The sequence below is a fragment of the Typopeltis vanoorti genome, chromosome 5 (genome assembly GCF_054136105.1).
Source record: "Typopeltis vanoorti isolate ZY-2024b chromosome 5, IOZ_Tvanoo_1.0, whole genome shotgun sequence".
Classification (NCBI taxonomy): domain Eukaryota; kingdom Metazoa; phylum Arthropoda; class Arachnida; order Uropygi; family Thelyphonidae; genus Typopeltis; species Typopeltis vanoorti.
Genome location: NC_143553.1, coordinates 153,317,683 through 153,337,668, shown reverse-complemented (window position 1 = coordinate 153,337,668; position 19,986 = coordinate 153,317,683). Strand labels below are relative to the sequence as shown.

Here is a 19,986-nt window from a genome sequence, read left to right as displayed (position 1 = left end):
CTTAGTATCACCATGAATTAGGGTGTGAATTTTGATAATCGACCGTGAGATGCGGTGATTAATACCCTTGGAGGGTAATGAATGGCAGTGCTGTAGCCAATGAAGTTCTAACTGAGGCTCGGCTATTGCTGTTACCCTCCTGCCATGATCAGAGCTTTAATAGCTCAATTACACCTTATCCCTACACTGTCCTCTACAGATAACGGGGAAGATGAAAAGCAATCCTGCTACGCCCTTTTAAGCCAGTCCTTATTATAAGGACTTAGTATCACCATCAGGAGGGTAATGGATGGCAATGCTGTACCAATGAAGTTTAACTGTGGTTCGGCTGTTGCTGTTACCCCCTTGGGGCGCTGAGATTCGAGAGTTATGAGTACGCTCTCTTAAGGTTTTTGCCTTAAGGGAGCAATTTGAGTCTCCGGGGAAAGTGTTCTCCGGCACGGCCCGCTGAGGGGCTTTGTCGGTGAATGATTTTCTTCGGAAAATTTGAGCGGTTCTACTCGGTGGTGGCGTGTGGGTGGAAGGCTATCACTGAGTGGAGCCAACGCTGAGATGGACGGTCCTTCGCCCACGATTGAGTGGCCTAGGGATCGTCCGAATTTTTAGAGACGACTTTACATTTAAATATATAGCCAATGAAGTTCTAACTGAGGCTCAACTGTTGCTGTTACTCCCTGGGACGCAGAGATTCGAGAGTTTGAGTTCGCTCTCTTAAGGTTTTTGCCATAAGGGAGCAATTTGAGTAACGAGGGAAAGTGTTTTCCGGTGAGGGGCTTTGTCGGTGAATGCTTTTCTTCGGAATATGAGCGGTTCTGTTCGGTGGTGATGGGGGGGGGGCATCACTGAGTGGAACCAACGCTGAGATGGACGGTCTTTCGGCCACTATTGAGTGGTCTAGGGATCGTCCTACTTTTTAGAGTTGGCTTTACTTAAACATCGCCAACGAAGGTTTAGTTGAAGCTCGGCTATTGCCATGACCAGAGCTTTTAGCTCAATAACACCCCATCTACACAGATTTTCTTCATACAGATGACGGGATAAAGAGTCAAGGACTCAGGTCTTTTAAGAACTTAGTATCACCACCCTCGGAAGCTTAGTTTCATCACGGTTGGAAGCTTAGGTGATGAATGGCAATGCTGTAGCCAATGAAGTTATCTGAGGCTCGGTTGTTTCTGTTGCCCCTCAGTGAGATATAAGTGGTTCTGCTCGGTGGTAGGGTGGGCCTGCCACTGGTTAGAGCCAACGATGATAGTTCTTCTCAGCGGCAGCCTGTTACTGAGCGGAACAACTGCTGAGTTAAATGATCCTTCGGGTCACTCATTGTTGGGGGATCTCAGGTAAACCGGTCTAGGTAGTGACCCTTCCCTTAATGCATAGCATTATACATGTCCGCAAGGGGATGTGCGTTGCATTATGGGATACTTGGGCAAGTGATGAGAACTTATACCACCTTTGCGACGAGTTGCCTCAGTCCTGAAAGTACTTCGGTCGCAAACTTTGCTTATACTTGGATAAAAGACAAAACCAAATATATAATTTGGAGCATAGCAAAGTGAAAAAACTTCCATGGTTTAGATAAAATTAAATTACTATGATTTAGGTTAGGTTAAGATTAGGTCCTGTTAGTTATGATTTTAAAAGAAAGAGCTTGTTACTAATAGTTAGCTGTGGTTTAGGTTACTGTATTGTTTGATTAGATACTGTTTACGTACGTTGCTTCAGTTAGATATATGGCTTCGATAGATTAGCTTGAGTATAGCTTACTTTAAATCAAGGTTTGGGTAGACGGAATTTATATTAGTTTACAGTTAGGTTACATATAACTTAGTTTTGATTGGTTATATTTTAAGTTAGATTGAGAGTGTTTTATAAGGATTATATTCGTCTAAACTTAGTTTTCAAGTTACATTTCGGTCAGGTTAGATTAAGTTTCAGCTAGAAATGATTTACGTTAGGTTCGACTAAGGGTACCATATTTATGGATTAGGTTAGATTAGGTGATTTAGTTATTATTATTATTATTATTATTATTATTATTATTATTATTATTATTATTATTATTATTATTATTATTAAGAGAGACTTCCAGTAAGGCAGAGACTCATCGAGGGAGGCCACGTACTACTCACACCAGCTATCATACTTATTCTTGAATTCATTCACACTGCTTTCACCAACAACATCCAATGGCAATCCATTCCAATAACGCACCACCCTGTGAGATATAAATCTACCCCCCCCCCATTCTTAGCGGCATTCATTCTCAGCTTCCGAGGATGCCCTCTTGTCTCTTCCTCACCCTCCATAAATTGAAAAATTCCATCAATTGAAATCCTGCACGCCCCTTTCAAACGTTTGTAAGTCTCAATCATATCATCCCTCTTTCTCATGTTTGCTAGTATCTGCAGTCTACAAATTCTCAATCTGTCTTCATAATCAGTAATACACAATCCTGATATCATTTTAACACTATCCTTTGCTACTGTATCACTACTGTATCAGAATCACAACGAAAACCATGAGACTAGACCTGCCCAAAATAGTCCTAGTGAGGTCTTATCAAGGCCTTGTAAAGAGGCAAAATAACATATCTTTACATGTGAAGGAACGTTTGAGCATTGCAATTATCTTTTGAGTTGTATTTGCAATCTTTGCCACATGGCCCCTAAACTTCAACTTCCTATCTATTAACACCCCCATGATCCCTAACCTCATCAGTTTCTTCTAGATTAATCCCACCAATATAATACGACATTGGATATCTAATCACACCAAAGTGAATGACTTTACATTTACTGACATTGAACTGACACCCATTTTCCCATGCCTACAGTTCCAGCCTATTCAAATCATTCTGAAGGTACTGCATATTAGCAGCATTCCTGATGACCCTACCTATCTTTGCATCATCAGGCAATAGCTGTATGTCGCTTGTCAAATCCTTCCCGATATCATTAATGTATAGATTGAATAACAGTAGGCCAAGCACCGATCCTTGTGATACACCACTTGTTAACTTATTAATTAAATCTTGCAGACTCAATCCCCCGTATACAACTATTTGATAGGTGTCAGTCAGCAATCTTATCCAAGCTAATCTTTTAAAATCCAATCCATATTCTCCAATTTTGAAGCAGTCTTCCATTCTGTATACTGTAAAAAGCCTTAGCAAAATCCAAAGGTATCATGGTGTATCCATTCCCCTTGTCTAGTTCAATGGCAACATTGTTATAGAATGTGAACACGTTGCTAAAACATAACCTTCCGTTAGTAAACCCATGTTGTTCATTGCAAACAAGACATTCATTGTCAACCCATTTCTGAATGCGAGCTCTAACCAATTTTTCCAAAATCTTCACCACCACTCCTTAGATACTAATTGGTCGATAGTTGGATACATCGGTTTTTGCACCACCCTTATGCAATGGAGTTACCATGCATTCCTTCCACTCCTGCGGAATCGTCCCTGTTCTGAGACTCATATTAAACATCCTGGTCAAAGGAATGATCAATTCAGCTGAACACTCTTTTAGCACACATGCTGATATTCCATCAGTCCCTATTGCTGAATTCTTATTCAAATTGTGAAACAGCTCTAATACTTCTTCCTCATACACCTGTGTTTCTTCATCTAGTGAAGAGGTAACAGTGAGCTTAATGCAAATGAATTTTTGTGGGTTGCCTTTAGCACGCAGAGCCAGTTTCGTTTCGTACTCAGACTTTGCTTTCTGTACAACAGTTGTGACTATTCTAGCCTGCTGCTTATAACGTTCATAACGAATGCCATCTTTATGCACACAGTATTCCTTTCATATCGTCCTTTTCTCACGAATCTATTGCTTAATAAGATTACACATCCATTTGACTCCTACCCTATTTATTCTTCGAACTTTCGGGACACATTATGATATCGCATCATTTAACTATTGCTTAAATGCTTCCCATGCACTCTCGATATTCTTTGCATCCAGCACCCGATCCCATTCCACTGAACTCAGTATTCTCCTCAGTTGGTCATAATATCCTGCTTTGTTGTTCAGCATGTAACCTTTTTTGAATGGAACCTTCATAAACGTAGTCACTTCCCAAGTGAGTACCGCATGATCACTCTCACCAACTGGAGGCAGAATAGTTACGTCTTTAATTGAAACCCTCTGACACTATAATCAAATCTAGCACTCTTTGACCTCGAGTTCCTTCTGTCACATGCTGCGTGAGGAAGTTGTCTGGCAACAGCTCAGTAAATGCATTTTCATTCTTTTCATGAGATTCTACTGCTACCCAATCAATATTTGGGTAATTAAAGTCTCCCATTATGATTACTCTTTTCGTGCTAATCTTTTCTATTTGGTGATGCATTTTTTCATCACTAGAAACTGATCCACCAGGTCTGTAACAACATCCCAGTATGTAATTGATATTGTTAGATTCTACCTCCCACCTAATGGCTTCAAACTTACTCCCACATGAAGTATTGTTAGTAATAGTAGTACTTCAATCATAGATCTCAACTTTAACTGGATTCAAGTCATCCGATATCATTAGCAGTACGCCCCCTCCTCTCCTATCCTTCCTGAAAATACTATACCCTTTACACTTAATGCCACTTAGTATGTCTGATTCGGAAATTCGGGTCTCACTAATCTGATGTCCCAACATATTGATCAAGGCAAAAAACTCTACCCAATATTCGCGTGCAAACATAATAAGCTACCTGTTTGTTCTTTTGTATTGTCTTGTCTGCAGTCTACCTGACATAGCTGGACAACTTGCAGATTCTCTAATGTCTTACACATGTAGACATCTTTGCACACACTTGATGGGTTGATGGAACATAAATCAGAAATCATTCTCTCCTCATCAATATTTCCATGAGAGAGCCGATTCCCGTCATTAACACAGTTACATAACATTGTCGCTCTTACACTCACATTCACACCATTCCTCCCTTTATAATTTAGTTTTCCTGACTCTCTGTGTTAGGCCTCATATCAGTTATTAGTTTTTCTAGAATCCTGATACCAGACACATTCAGGTTAAGGCCGTTCCTCTTATACAAATCCAGTCTTTCCTTAAACTCACTCCACACATCCAAAAACTCGCATCCATTGATAAATATAGATATATTTATTAATTTGTTAGAATCAGGTGTGTTCAGATGAAGTTAAGTTTAGATCTGTGGGGAGTGGGAGAGAATTTGGGTTAATCATTGACGTGAATCTTTTCAATGCACGCGAAGTAACTAAATAATATCCTACATTATTGCACATTCTCCTTAATCCATGAATAGTCAATTACGTGTATACTGTCGTATTCCTTAATCAAATCACAACAAAATGTTTCCTGCACGTAAGCTCCACCATGTTGAAATCAAATTTGAATATTTCGAATATAAAAATGCCTGTGATAATAAGACATGCGCTTTCCCGGACAAAGTAGAATCTTGCATTAGTCTAAATTCTATTGTTGTTTGCATTTTCGTGCTTGCAATTTCGTATGATTTTATAGTTCTATCACTGCACTTACTCGTCACAATAAAGAAATGAATTCCATATAAAAAAGAAAAAAAGTACGTTTTATGCTTTATTTATGAGCTAACTCTTAACTAATCTTTTTTCTTTTTGTGATCTAATGAAGAAGTTTCTTGTGTACTTGCTCACAGCTGAATAGACTCACACATTTTTCTTTCTTTTGCTTTTCCAGAACCTCAAGTGCTTTCTTAAGTCTAAAACTTCTCTCGAATAACTTCCTTTCTTGTTTTTGTTTTCTTCCGGTAAATACTAAGCTACTAAGTCAATTTTTTCCTGAAGCAATCAAAATACTTCATCGACTTCTGTCAGGTTCAGCTTTTATCAACCCACATTATGTAGTTAATAACGCCCTGAAGAAACAAATTCGCTTATATTTGAATATAAAGTAAACGTTAAAAGTGCTATACTCTCTAAAAGCTATTATGAAATTAATAAAAATTACTACACGTGCTTAAGTTTCTACGTTGGAAGGCTGTAATCGTTTTTTATTTCACTTTGTATTTAAATCTCATCCACTCCATGATAGGATAAAAGATGTGATAACTAATGCATGGTAGAAGAACAGCCACACGTGAATCCTGCATCTCCACTGAGCGAACAAACATTTTAATTATATTTTTTATTATGTTAATTATATTTTGGACAGCCTTATTAAATTTTCAAAGTACAAACTAATGTCCTGTTAGTGACAAAGAGGAAGTATTATCTACACAGACACCGACATGACAAGTTTTTTTATTATAAAGCTGTCAATCCGACGAATAATTAATAAGATAAGTAAGTACAGTAATTTTGAGATAATACAACTCACTCCATGGGGACTAGAAATAATTGTCTGCAGATACTGTAGACAATCTTCAGCACACGTCACATACGTTTACCATTCTACTCAGGTAAATATATTATTATATTACTTGTAGGATTTGTCTACGTGAAAAATTCATCTATAATTTCATGCAACTTGAATTTTTCTAAAAATAATCTATTTTTTTAGACCAGGGATCTAGGTTTATCCAATTCTTATTCTGTCCATGATACGGACGATGTACTATTCACCCAGAAAAGTGTATATTTATATAGATATTTTACTTTCATTGAAGTCCAGGAAACAACATCATAGTTAAAATACAAGATTTAACAAAACTGGCTCTTTTCACTTTTGTTCTCTGAATAACGTTAACAACGCTAATAAGTCCTCTACCTTGCTTCGCCCACTTTCTTTGAAACTCGCGGCGAAAATGTATAGCTTTAGAGATCTTGATATGGCCTTCAGATTACTCATCGATTCTTATCTTTATTCATTTTGAGTTATATTATTATAATATCTGAACGTAATAATAAAGTTACAATTAATTTTTCTCCGTTGAGTTTGTGGATGAAATTCTACTTATCCCAAAGAAAGATGATGGCATAATCACGAAAGACAAAACCGTGATTCATTTAATATTAACTTAGGAATAATATTATTATTCTAGTAAATATATTCAATTTCTTACTGAAGAGATCTGGATCTTCACTACGACATTAAAAATCTATATAATGCAACACGTTTAATTAAAGAACTAGTAGTGATATAATTAACTTGTACGAATAGAGAGAGAGAAGTTGATAGCGAAGTTATCCCAATATATCTCCGGCATGAAACTAATTAGAATTGCCTTCTACAGCGATTTATACACAGAGGAGAATAGTCGTGAACATCCCCACATTTAATAGTAATCACAGGAGCATTTCATACCAGAAGAAAGATAATTAACAAATACTGCTATTACCAGAGAAGCACTCGGGTTGCACTTTCTTCGTGAACAACGATAAATATAAAGCTTTTACCTAACTTCAATAAGCTAGTCAAAATTGCTATTAGAATATAAATTTCGACAGAAGCTATTTTCACGTTGACAATGTGGACGGTGTAGGTGGATGGGATACTTTCCTTCCCTGTTCTACTATAACGGTTTGACTGGCCAAACTAATTACAAAAGGACAATCTTAAATTAATTGGTATTTGGTACAGATCGGTTAAATTCCTATGGGTTTAATCTATTCGAGTTTGTTTCACCACACCTCTGGAACAGAGGAAGAAATGGCAAAACAGACATTATGAATGCATTTACTATTACTAACGTTTAAAGGACCTCATCTATATCTTCTCGTATATTTCTCGTGTTTCAATGAGATTCCTATTAACACAATCAGCTAAAAGTATTAATCTATTTTTGGTCGAAAATCAGGTTTACAATTAAAATTCTTAATCCCAGGAGTACATTTGTGTGATTAGTCGACCTGGAAGAGAGATCACATTGAAAATTGGCGATGATTATCACTGATTTCAAAAATATCTTAGACAACATTTTAAGATATGAACTCAAAGAAGCATCGGTCGTTTTTGGATTGAAAATGGCTCATTTCTGCTGTTTTAAAATTCTGTACCTTACCTCTCTCATTGTCTTTGAAACCTACACCCAAAGAAACCGAACGTTTGATAGAAAATAAAACAACACAGGCCAATTATAATTATTCAAATCATTTATTTCAATCAATATACTCTCCCTCAGCTTCTATATAGCGTTTGGCTCGGTCAGTTAATTCGTTAAATGAGTTTTTTATATCGGGTTTTGGGACACTGTTGAGGATCGTGGTTACTGCCGTGGTTAATCGGCAAATGGAGTCGCGGGGGGGGGAAGAGAAAGAAGTCACAGGGTGCTAACCCAGGGGAATACAGCGAGTGATCCAACACACAAACTTGGTTTTTGCTCAAAGACTGTCTCACAATGTTCGATGGTGCATTATCGTGCAAAAGTGACCAGCTGCCTGCATTACGATATTCATGCCATACGTGACGAATTCTGGCATCAATCGCTTCAGAACTTCTAGATAAAATTACCATTGACCGTTTGGCCATGCGGAACGAATTCTTTGTGGATAATGCCCTTGAAATCGTAGAAACAAATCAGCATTGGCTTTACTTTTGACTTCTCCAAGCGACTTTTTTTCGGATGCCCCTCATCCGGTGGTCTCCACTCAGCACTCTGGCGCTTTGTTTTTTCGGGCTCCTACTCAAAACACCACGTTCTGAGTGTTGCTTTATTTAAACGTGTGAATCAGTGTTCAATTCCATACATTTTTTGGTCGTCGGTCAAGTTGTGGGGAACAAATCGCGAATTCAATTTACGAAAGCCAAAACTTTCGGTTAAAATGCACAGTTGATTTTGGAATCAACAATTCATCTTCAATCAATCTCACGGACGATTTCGGGATTTCTTTGATGAACTCACGCACGTTTTGGATGTTAACTTCGCTCAGTCCAGTTTTTGGACGGCCCCGGCTTTTCGTTCGTCCTCATGCGTCTCACGACCACTTTGAAATCGCTTAAACCATTCGTAAACTTGAGTACTGGCTAAACATTCATCACCGTATGCTTTTTGAAGGATTTGATGCGTTTCGGTAAAATTTTAACCAAAGTTTAAGACAAAAGTCAATCGCAGCTCTCTGTTTGAAACCCATTTTCCGACTGTTCGTCAAAACACACTGTCATTCTTGGCACCACAACTCAGCTTCTAATGAAAAAAAATGTCATAAACAGTTGACATAACACTAATGAAGGTTGTCGCTTTCGACAACAAAAAGATACATCAGGTAGCTCCACTAGTTTCTTCTATTTTTGAAAACTTCGGTTTCTTTTTGGACATAGGGCGCAGCAAGAGAAATAGCAAATTTGTACTTTTAGTGATCTTGATGTGACCTTCCAGCAAGTAATTGATTCATCTTGAATTATTATAATCCCTGATCGTAATATTAATAAAGTTGAGTTAATTTTCCTTGCAGTTTGTGCACGTAATTCTATTTTCTTAAAAATATGATGATAAAACATAAAATTAAAAGCAAAACCGCGATTCGTTTAATATTCAATAGGAGTAAAATTATTATCCTAGCAAAAGGCATTGAGTTTTTTTTTACTGAGGAGGTCTCGAACTTCATTGCGATATTAAAGATATATAAAATGCAACACGTTCAACGAAAGTGCCAGTGATATAATTAACTTGTTTACGAATAGGAAAACAGAGAGAGAGAGAGAGCATTAGTAACGAAGTTGTTCCAATATACTTACGACGTGAAACTAATTAGAACTGCCTTCTCTTGAGATTTATACACGGAGGTGAACAAACGCACACACGTTTAAAAGTAATCACATGAACATTTATGCAACAACACTATACAGAATATGTAAATTATTTATTTTTTATATTTAATCTCCAATGGTTTTCGCACTTTTTTGAATAATTAAATATTGAATTCCTTGTTCCACTGCATACATAGTATTCTGTACAATCAGCTTCATGTTGGTTTTACGCATTTAAAATTAAGGGCCTAGTTGTTCTTAAATATTCAGTCTTCTGCATCAGAATATTCTCGTCCACAGGACTAAACACCACTTTGGAGAATAAAATGCATATGTAAATATGTTTCTAAGAAATACTCTTTGAAATCACAAGATTTTCCGATTATGTAACATTTATAGGAGGAGGAAATTGTTGGTATCTTAAATCACCAAACAAGTGATAAGATTGGAGACTGGCGTGGCATATTCATTTGGAAATAAACAAATGTACGATTTAATACACTTTTGGTCATCTTCAATAAGTCACTGAGATTACAAATAGTTTCTTCTGAGTGGAAGTTGCGATGGCTTTTCCGATTCATAAGGATGGGTTATGCTATAAAGTAGAGAACTGTAAACCGACCAGTAAGTCGTCTTAGTGTTATTGATTAAGCAATGGAGAAATTAATTAGGAAACGCATCCGGAATATTATTGACAGGAAACACTTCTTAAACATGGCAGCACAGCATGGTTTCATTAAGAGGAAATTCTTTGTGACAACCCTGCTTACTTTTTATGACGAAACTGCAATGGATATAGACCAAGGTAATGTGCTTCATTTGGATTTTAGCAAAACCTTTGACAGCTTTTACCTGCTAATTAAAATGTGCCAACTAAGTGTTGATCACTTAGTGAGATGGGTAACAAATTGGTTGAAAAAATCTTATTAGATCCAGATTATAAACAGTCTTCATACAGAAATGACTGTTAAACCTGCGTTATTTAATATATTCCTAAATGATGCAGGTTCAAATATTAAAAATAAAATTTCTCTATTTGCCGATGATATAAATTTGGATAGATTAGTCAGTTGTTCGGAGATGGCCGAAGTTATTCAAATATAAAGAAATATTGGAAGAGTGGACGGGGTGATGGGGCTTAATATTTAATGTGAACAAATGGACTTATATGTAATTCAGTAAGAAGATAATATAAGATGAATACAAGTTGAATAGACAGGGTTTAGAAAAAGTTAATGATTACAAGGATTTAGATATTTTGATTTTGTTTTGCAAATTCGTACGTTGGGGTGCTAAGAATTGTTTGTATTTGTATTTATTTTTATACAGTGTGGAAAGCTTACTCTCTAGAGACCAAACATGGAACTTTTTTAAGCCACTTCAAACCTCCAGTACTCGTAGTGGTCTCACACCGGTCAATTCAATTCATCGTTCACTTAAAGACAATCACCAATATCCATACGTATGCAGTGATTCTTGCACTCTCAACCTGTAGATTGGAGATCGTATACGTTAATCACTCTGCTACGTAGGCCTGCAACTGATAGGGAATTTGAGGAAGCGATCTGGTAAGACAACTAGTAAACCTCATCCGATTTTAGGATTAAATAAACACTACTCCTAGTACAAAGGCGGTTAAAATAACTGTCCTATACGATCTAGTGAGACCAATATTGAATTATGGTAAAAACTTTACGCACTGAGGTTTTTAATATACGAGGGTTGTAAATAAAGTAGTGGCGACACTGTCAGGCGAGGTAGTTGGTAACTGAAATGTTACTCTTGACAGATGGAAACGCTAACTGTATGTACTACGGAAACACAACGCGACACTGCCTGTTCTATAGTACGCCCACACTTCATAGAACTGGGTTTGGCAGACCGCCAAGAACAGTCAATTCCTGCTGAAGGGGAGAAAGAAATAAAGGATGTACGAATTGGTCACCAACACGAGAAATCACGGGCTTTATACGTGAAAATTTCCAACTGTTCTACAAACAAAATAGTTGCCACTTTAAAATCTACAATGCTCATAAAAAGAAAAGTTAATTTTCCGACGTGTGATAATAAACAACTCATCTCACAAGACGGATTGATTACCCTATTATCGGAATGGATTCTCCTTCTTCTGACGTGCGCAGAAGTGTCGAAGGGTCTCGCATCCGTGGGCGTACAGTAACAAGTGTCCTTGTGCGGAGAAGTGGTTAACGTCAGCATCTCAGTGAGCAAAGTTCTAAGGTATGTTCACAAGATCAGAACAACGATCCTGGATCGAGGTCCAGGTTGCAGGTGGTAAATCTGCAAGCGACTGTTATCGTGGCTTAGGGAAGCCTGTGGTGACAGTGCCCACCATATTGCACTGTCTCAAGACTGTCAATGCATTTCGTGCGGGTGATATCACCCGGATGATAATCGTTGTGCAGAACGACCAGCCATTTCACATGAACATGTTGAGTTTGTTCGGGGACTCCTCGCGGTGGATCGGAGATGGACTTGTACGCCAGTTGACCCAGGCAAGTGGGATAAATCATCAAAGTGTTTGGCACATCCTAAAAGAGAGCTTCGTTATGCAAATTTCAGCTCATTGGGTACCACACCACTTTACGTAGTTGCAAAAATGGCACAGGTAAGTGATTGTTGATCTTCGTCTGGAACGATATGAGAAGGGGAATGCATCCCCCCTTCTCATATCGTTTCAGACGGAGGTCAGCAACCATGTACCCCTGCCATTTTTGCATCTACGTAAAGTGGTGTGGAACCCAACGAGCTGAAACGTCATGCTGATAGTCGCTTACAGCGTTCAAGGTGTCATTCTTCATTATGTTGTGCCCCAAGGGCAAACTGTTAACGCACAGTGCTGTCGACGAATTCTGAAGACGAATTCGGTTTCATGATGTGCAAGAGGCTTTTCGAGCAGTAGACTGCACTATCACTGATATCAACAGGCAACACCCTGCAGTTCCCACAAATTTGTAAACAAGTGCAGAACACGGCAGGAGTTTATTGCATTTCCCTGAAACAGGTTCCTAGTTGGCATAATAAAAAAAGTATGAAAAACTGAGAATAAACACATGGAGTTCATTTCTTACTGTTAGGAGGAGAGAAAACACATAGAATGGTGTGTAAGAAATTGTTATAAAAATTTCGTGGTATGTGTACGGGTTACTCCATAGTAGGGATTAATCAGATCATGATTTCCTTGCTGTTTTATTTTTTGTTTTATTATTATTAATTTTCTTTTTATAATTGAATTATTTGGCCTGAGATTGCGACTGTCTAGTTGTATTATTGCACAAATATAAAACCACATTGAATATGTTTGTGTGCAGTGGCCTTTATGTTCAAGTACCAACATGGATTCTGCAATTCGTCGAATTTTGCCACTGCCACCCTAGAGGGACTTCAGTCTGTTTAGTGGAAGGTCGATTAAAAATTTCATAAATTATTGAATAGTTTCAATTACAAATCTGCGCAAGTTACAAATAAATGATTACACTTTTATACTTTTGGTTCTTCATAAAAATTACTTTATTCTCTCTCTCTCTTTCTTTTTCTGTGTGTGTGTGTGTGTGTGTGTGTGTGTGTGTGTGTGTGTGTGTGTGTGTGTGTGTGTGTGTGTGTGTGTGTGTGTGTGTGTGTGTGTGTGTGTGTGAATCTTTTTTCTTCTTTTTTTCAAAGCACTTTTTTTCTGAATTCACCATTCCTATTTTATTCTTGAAATGTCCTTATACTCTTTTTATTATTTTTTTCGTTCATTCATCTCAACTTTGTCTAGTACATCATTCTATCATTCTGTCTCACCTTATCTCTCTTACATTTGTCTTTATTATCTTCCTTAAAGATCTTTTGTATTCTTATTCGACCGATTCTTTCATTCGGGTCTCTTTCTCTCTCTCCCACACACTCTCACTCTCATATTCTTCTTTCGTTCTTTTAGTTTCATCTCCAAACGTGGTGAATATTAAATTCATTCCTTATCGTACCTGTAACGATGACCTTTCCGGAAGTGGCGCTAATGATGGTGTCGTCTGTGAGGCGATGTCTAGTCCTACACCTGTATGACCTTTTACTGTCGCTTTCTGTCACATCATGAAGGAGAAGCTCCCCTGTCTGCAGTACCACGTGATTACCTGCGAAGAGTAGTTCAGCGTGAATTAAATTTCGATAGCAGAATGACGCCTTAAAACAAACGAATACGAACCAGCTGTGAGTTACCACAGTGACGCTACGTTTGTGCAAATATTTGACTCACCTTTTATCAAACTAGAAGTAAACACTTTCCCGTCATCGCGAACCCAAGACTCCACGGTTACGAACTCCTGGACGAATGAGGGCACATGGCATCTAAGGACGGCTGTGTTTCCCCTGGTAACAAAGTCATCATGTACCTGAGGCATGTATTGCTTCACGACCACTAAGAGCAAAGGAAAAAAAAACATGAAGTAATATCAATATACAATGCAATGAATGATTTCCATTAGACCAGTAGGAAACATTTGTTTTAAATAACGTCACTAAGAGACCGAAAATCCTCAAAAAACGTCTCTGTTCGATCTCGAATTATAGCATAATCATTTAACGTAAGCTGTAATAATTCCAACTAAATTATGAAGAAATATGAAAAAATAAAAGCTTAATTAAAATTTTAAGAAGCTCAATAATTATTCAACTCCTACACAATTAATTTTATGCACAACGAACATATAATTGAATACCGAATGTAGTTCTTTTCTCTGAAATTCTCTTGAGTAGTCTACCCTATGAACATGGAAGTACAATAATGTAATAGATAATTGAACATACTTTTACACAAATTCAAAATGATGAACTATAATTGTATAAAATAGTATTGGATAATACATAAAAGGATACTGATGATCTAAGTTCAAGTAAAAAAAAAATTCTCTCTCTGCTGATGATGTAAAGTTGGGCAGAGTCGTTTAATTATATTATACTTGACAATCATCAGCAGAGAGAGAATTTTTTATACTTGAACTTAGATCATCAAAGTTTTTACGTGAAGTATCTTCACGATTAGAGTAGTCAAATTGTTCGGAGCACCCAAGTTCTCTACAGGAGGATCTTAGAAATCTTCAAGAACGGACAGGGAAGTGGAGTTTAAAATTTAATATAAACAAACGAAAGTATATATTCGATTCGATAAGAAGATAATATTAAATATTTTTCAGTAGAGTGGACATTTTGAAAGGTAACGAATACGACGACTTGAGTATTTTGGTTATTTTGGTAGGAAATTTAAAGTCAGAAATTATGAGTAAGACAACTAACGAAACTCAGCAGATTGTGGGATTCATTAAAAGGCTGTATACTTACCAAAGACAGCCAGCCTGGTCCATATTTAGAGTAAACAATGTTATTTTAGGATTTATTTTGAAATAAATTATTATTCTACTTTTTAAAAAAAAATTGCTACTTCACTAAGGATGATCTGTAAGATCGAAATATTTGGTTATATACCTTTTATTATTAATAAATTTTCTTGTGTGTCTATATGACTTATATTAAATTATATTAACTTAAAATCTGTTATTATAAAAAAATAGGAGGCTCCCTGTTTCACAAGAAACCACAACATTGGAACTTGGAATGTTAGAAGTATGAACCAAGGTAAGGTGGAAATAATAAAGATGGAAATGGAGCACAAGAAGCTGGATATATTGGGAATAAGTTAACTTAGATGGACAGAAATGGACCATTTTCAGTCAGGGGACTACATGGTGTATTACTCAGGACACGAGACAAGTCGTAAAAATGGAGTATCTTTCTTACTCAGGAAAAAGATGGCTACGTATGTATTGGGTTATAATCCAGTGAGTGACAGAATCATTTCTCTCAGAGTGAGTGGACATCCAATGAATATGACCATCACAGGTTTATGCACCCACTACAGAGGCATCAGAAGAAGACATTGAAGAATTTTATGACAAGTTACAAGAAGTGATAGATGCAATACCAAAGCAAGATTTATGGCTACTTATCGGAGATTGGAATGCAAAAGTGGGAGAAACCGAGGAACAAGGAATAACAGGTCGTTTTGGCTAGGTAATCGTAATATTGAAGGGAAGAGACTAGTTCAATTTTGCGGAGAGAATTCTTTGTTATTTGCTAACATCTGCTTTAAACAGCACAAACGGAGATTGTACACATGGATATCACCTGATGGACAATACAGAAATCAAATTGACTATATACTTGGACAAGTAAAATGGAGAAGTGCAATTCACTCTGTCAAGACTTTTCCAGATGCACACTGTGGAACAGACCATGAGTTATTAGTGGCTACGATACATGTAAAATTACGGAAACTGAAAAAAACACAAATGTCGATCAGATATGATCTTGGAAACATATTAGCTGAATACAATATTAGTATAGAGAACAGATTCTACACACTCAATTTGTGTGAAAGAGATTAAAGATATAATTAAAACAGAAGCAAACAAGAATATTTCAACAGTTTATAAGAAGAAGAAGTTTAAATCGCTGCCAGAAGATGCCATCAAAACTGCTCAGGAAAGGAGGATAATGAAGGCACAGGAAATTTGCAAGAAGTACGGCATTTGAATGCAGAGTTTCAACGACAAGCCAGAAGAGACAAGGAAAAATACTTTAACCAGGAATGCCAACAAATAGAAGAAGACCAAAACAGGAAAGGAAAAACAAGATATCTTTTCAAAAAGATCAGGGAACTGATAAGGAGGTTTAGTGCCAAGGTGACAATATTGAAAAGTAAACACAAAGGATAGCTTACAGAAGCTGCAGACATCAATGAGAGATGGAAAGAGTATACAGAAGCCCTTTACAGAAATGACTACAAAATTACTGAGAAATTTGAAGAGCAAGATTATACACAGGAGCCAGTTCCACTGGAAAGTGAAGTGAGGTGCGCACCGTAACAGCTATCCAGTAAGAAAGCATCAGGAGGGGATAGAATACCTACTGAGTTGCTCAAAGCCCTAGGATAAGAGGCAGTTTAAAATTTTAACAGCTCTATGTCAGCGAATTTGGATCACAATTACATGACCTAGGGAATGGAAAAAATCAGTTTATATACCTTTATTGAAGAAAGGTGATGCAAGAGAGTGCGAAAATTACAGAATTATAGCATTGATTTCTCATGCAAGTCAAGTATTACTTAAGATCATTCAGAAAAGACTGGAACCATTCATGAAGAGAGAAATGTCAGATGAACAGCCAGGATTTCGAAAAGGCAGAGGAACAAGAGATCAAATCACCAATGTGAGATGGATAATAGAAAGAGCACAGGAATATCACAAGATTGTCGACCTTTGTTTCCTTGACTATAGTAAGGCTTTTAACTCTATACATCATGTGAAACTGTGGAATGTGTTAAGAACAATGGGAGTACCAGTGCATTTCATTATCCTTCTGAGGAATCTTTATTAGGAACAAGAAGCTACTGTCCGAACAGATCTCGGAGAAACTGAATATTTCACAATAGGTAAAGGGGTGCGACAAGGATGTATTTTATCTCCGTACCTGTTTAACTTGTACAGCGAATACATTTTAAGAATGGTAGGGCTGGAGGACTCTTCAGTTTGAATTAAAATTGGTGGAAGAAATATTAATAATTTGAGGTATGCAGATGATACCATCTTGCTATCAGAATGCAAGGAAGATTTTGAGGAACTTATTATGAAAGTTAAAGAAGAAAATGCTAAATATGGTGGCCTTAAACTTAACCTCAAAAAGACAAAATTATGGCAACATGTGAACTTAATGATTTTGAAGTAGATGGGAAGAAAATGGAAGTAGTTAACAATTTTGTGCTCCTAGGATCCCGAATTGATCAAGATGGTTATTGTAATGAAGAAGTTAGAAGAAGATTATTACTCGGAAAGAAAGCAATGACAAATTTAAGCAAGATCTTTAAAGTTAAAGATATTAGCCTCGCAACAAAAATAAGAATCGTGAAAGCAATGGTATTCCCTGTGGTACTGTATGGATGTGAAAGTTGGAACCTGAGAAAGAGTGAAAGAAGGAAGATAGATGCATTTGAATTATGGCTTTGGAGACGCTTATTAAGAATACTATGGACTGCAAAGCAAACCAATAAATCAGTGATAGAGAGAATATAGCCAGATTGCTCCATCGAAGCTATGATCATCAAGCATTTTGTTGCATATCAATTATGCGAGAAAATGACAGTCTGGAGAGGATGATGATTCTTGCTAAAGTTTATAGAAGTAAGAGAAGAGGAACATCAAGAATTAGATGGGTGGATGTAGTTAAAGCAGCAACTGGAATGCGCCTTGAAATTCTAAAATATATGGCCAGGGACAGATCTGAATGGAAAGTGTATGTTCGTAGAATCACCAGGAAGCGAAAACGACTCAATGGAACATAAGAGGAGGTTCTTAAAAGAACTGGCCGATGGACTGAGTCCTTCATCTTTATCTATCCCGTCATCTGAATGAAGAAAATCTGTGTGAATGGAGTGTTATTGAGCTAAAAAGCTCTAGTCATGGCTGGGTAACGGCAATAGTCGAGCCTTAGTTAAAACTTCATTGGGTACAGCATTGCCATTCGTTACCCTGATTAGTAAGTAAAGGGTAAAATCTCAAAAAATTGGACGATCTCTAGGCCACTCCATAGTGGGCGAAAGACCGTCCATATCTCAGCGTTGGTTCCACTCAGTGACGGGCTCCCCGATCCCTGAGCAGAACCGCTCAAATTCCGAGGAAAATAATTCACCGGTAAGAACCCCTCAGCGGGTCGTGCCGGAGAACACCTTCCCCGGAGACTCAAAGTGCTCCCTTAAAGCAAAAACCTTAAGAGAGCGAACTCAAAAACTCATCACCCAGGATAACAGCAACAGCCGAACCTCAGTTAACTTCCTTGGTTCAGCATTGCTAATTGTTAAACTGATTAGTAAGTAAAGGGTAAAATCTCAAAAAATCGGACGATCACTAGGCCACTCCATAGTGGGCGAGAGACCGTCCATGTCTCAGCGTTGGTTCCACTTAGTGACGGCCGCCCCGTCCTAGCACCCCGACTGGCTCCCCGTTTAAGCAGAACCGCTCAGCGTTGGTTCCACTCAGTGTCGGCCGCCCCATCCTAGCACCCCGATGGGCTCCCCGACTCCTGAGCAGAACCGCTCAAATTCCCAGGAAAATAATTCACCGACAAGAACCCCTCAGCGGGCCCTGCCGGAGAACACCTTCCCCGGAGACTCAAGGTGCTCCCTTAAGGCAAAAACCCTAAGGGAGCGAACTCAAAAACTCACACCCAGGATAACAGCAACAGCCGAACCTCAGTTTACTTCCTTGGTTCAGCATTGCTAATTGTTACCCTGATTAGTAAGTAAAGGGTAAAATCTCAAAAAATCGGACGATCTCTAGGCCACTCCATAGTGGGCGAAAGACCGTCCATATCTCAGCGTTGGTTCCACTCAGTGACGGGCTCCCCGACCACTGAGCAGAACCGCTCAAATTCCGAGGAAAATAATTCACCGGCAAGAACCCCTCAGCGGGCCGTGCCGGAGAACACCTTCCCCGGAGACTCAAAGTGCTCCCTTAAGGGAGCGAACTCAAAAACTCATCACCCAGGATAACAGCAACAGCCGAACCTCAGTTAACTTCCTTGGTTCAGCATTGCTAATTGTTACCCTGATTAGTAAGTAAAGGGTAAAATCTCAAAAAATCGGACGATCTCTAGGCCACTTCTTAGTGGGCGAAAGACCGTCCATATCTCAGCGTTGGTTCCACTCAGTGAAGGGCTCCCCGACCACTGAGCAGAACCGCTCAAATTCCGAGGAAAATAATTCACCGGCAAGAACCCCTCAGCGGGCCATACCGGAGAGCACCTTCCCCGGAGACTCACAGTGCTCCCTTAAGGCAAAAACCCTAAGGGAGCGAACTCAAAAACTCACACCCAGGATAACAGCAACAGCCGAACCTCAGTTTACTTCCTCGGTTCAGCATTGCTAATTGTTACCCTGATTAGTAAGTAAAGGGTAAAATCTCAAAAAATCGGACGATCTCTAGGCCACTCCATAGTGGGCGAAAGACCGTCCATATCTCAGCGTTGGTTCCACTCATTGACGGGCTCCCCGACCACTGAGCAGAACCGCTCAAATTCTGAGGAAAATAATTCACCGGCAAGAACCCCTCAGCGGGCCTTGCCGGAGAACACCTTCCCCGGAGACTCAAAGTGCTCCCTTAAGGCAAAAACCCTAAGGGAGCGAACTCAAAAACTCATCACCCAGGATAACAGCAACAGCCGAACCTCAGTTAACTTCCTTGGTTCAGCATTGCCATTTGTTACCCTGGAATTCCTAAAAAGAACTTTAAG

General features: G+C 38.3%; 1 protein-coding gene across 1 annotated transcript in view; it reads right to left on the bottom strand.

Annotated features, from left to right (window-relative positions):
- LOC150106951 (cell adhesion molecule Dscam1-like) overlaps window positions 1-19,986 on the bottom strand; it is a 173,862-nt gene that overhangs the window by 89,776 nt on the left and 64,100 nt on the right. The window contains exons 3-4 of the mRNA XM_090393514.1: window positions 13,904-14,065; window positions 13,635-13,781 (exon numbers count right to left, since the gene is read on the bottom strand). Coding sequence (XP_090249640.1) covers window positions 13,635-13,781; window positions 13,904-14,065 — 309 coding nt within the window. The remainder of the gene's footprint in view (window positions 1-13,634; window positions 13,782-13,903; window positions 14,066-19,986) is intronic.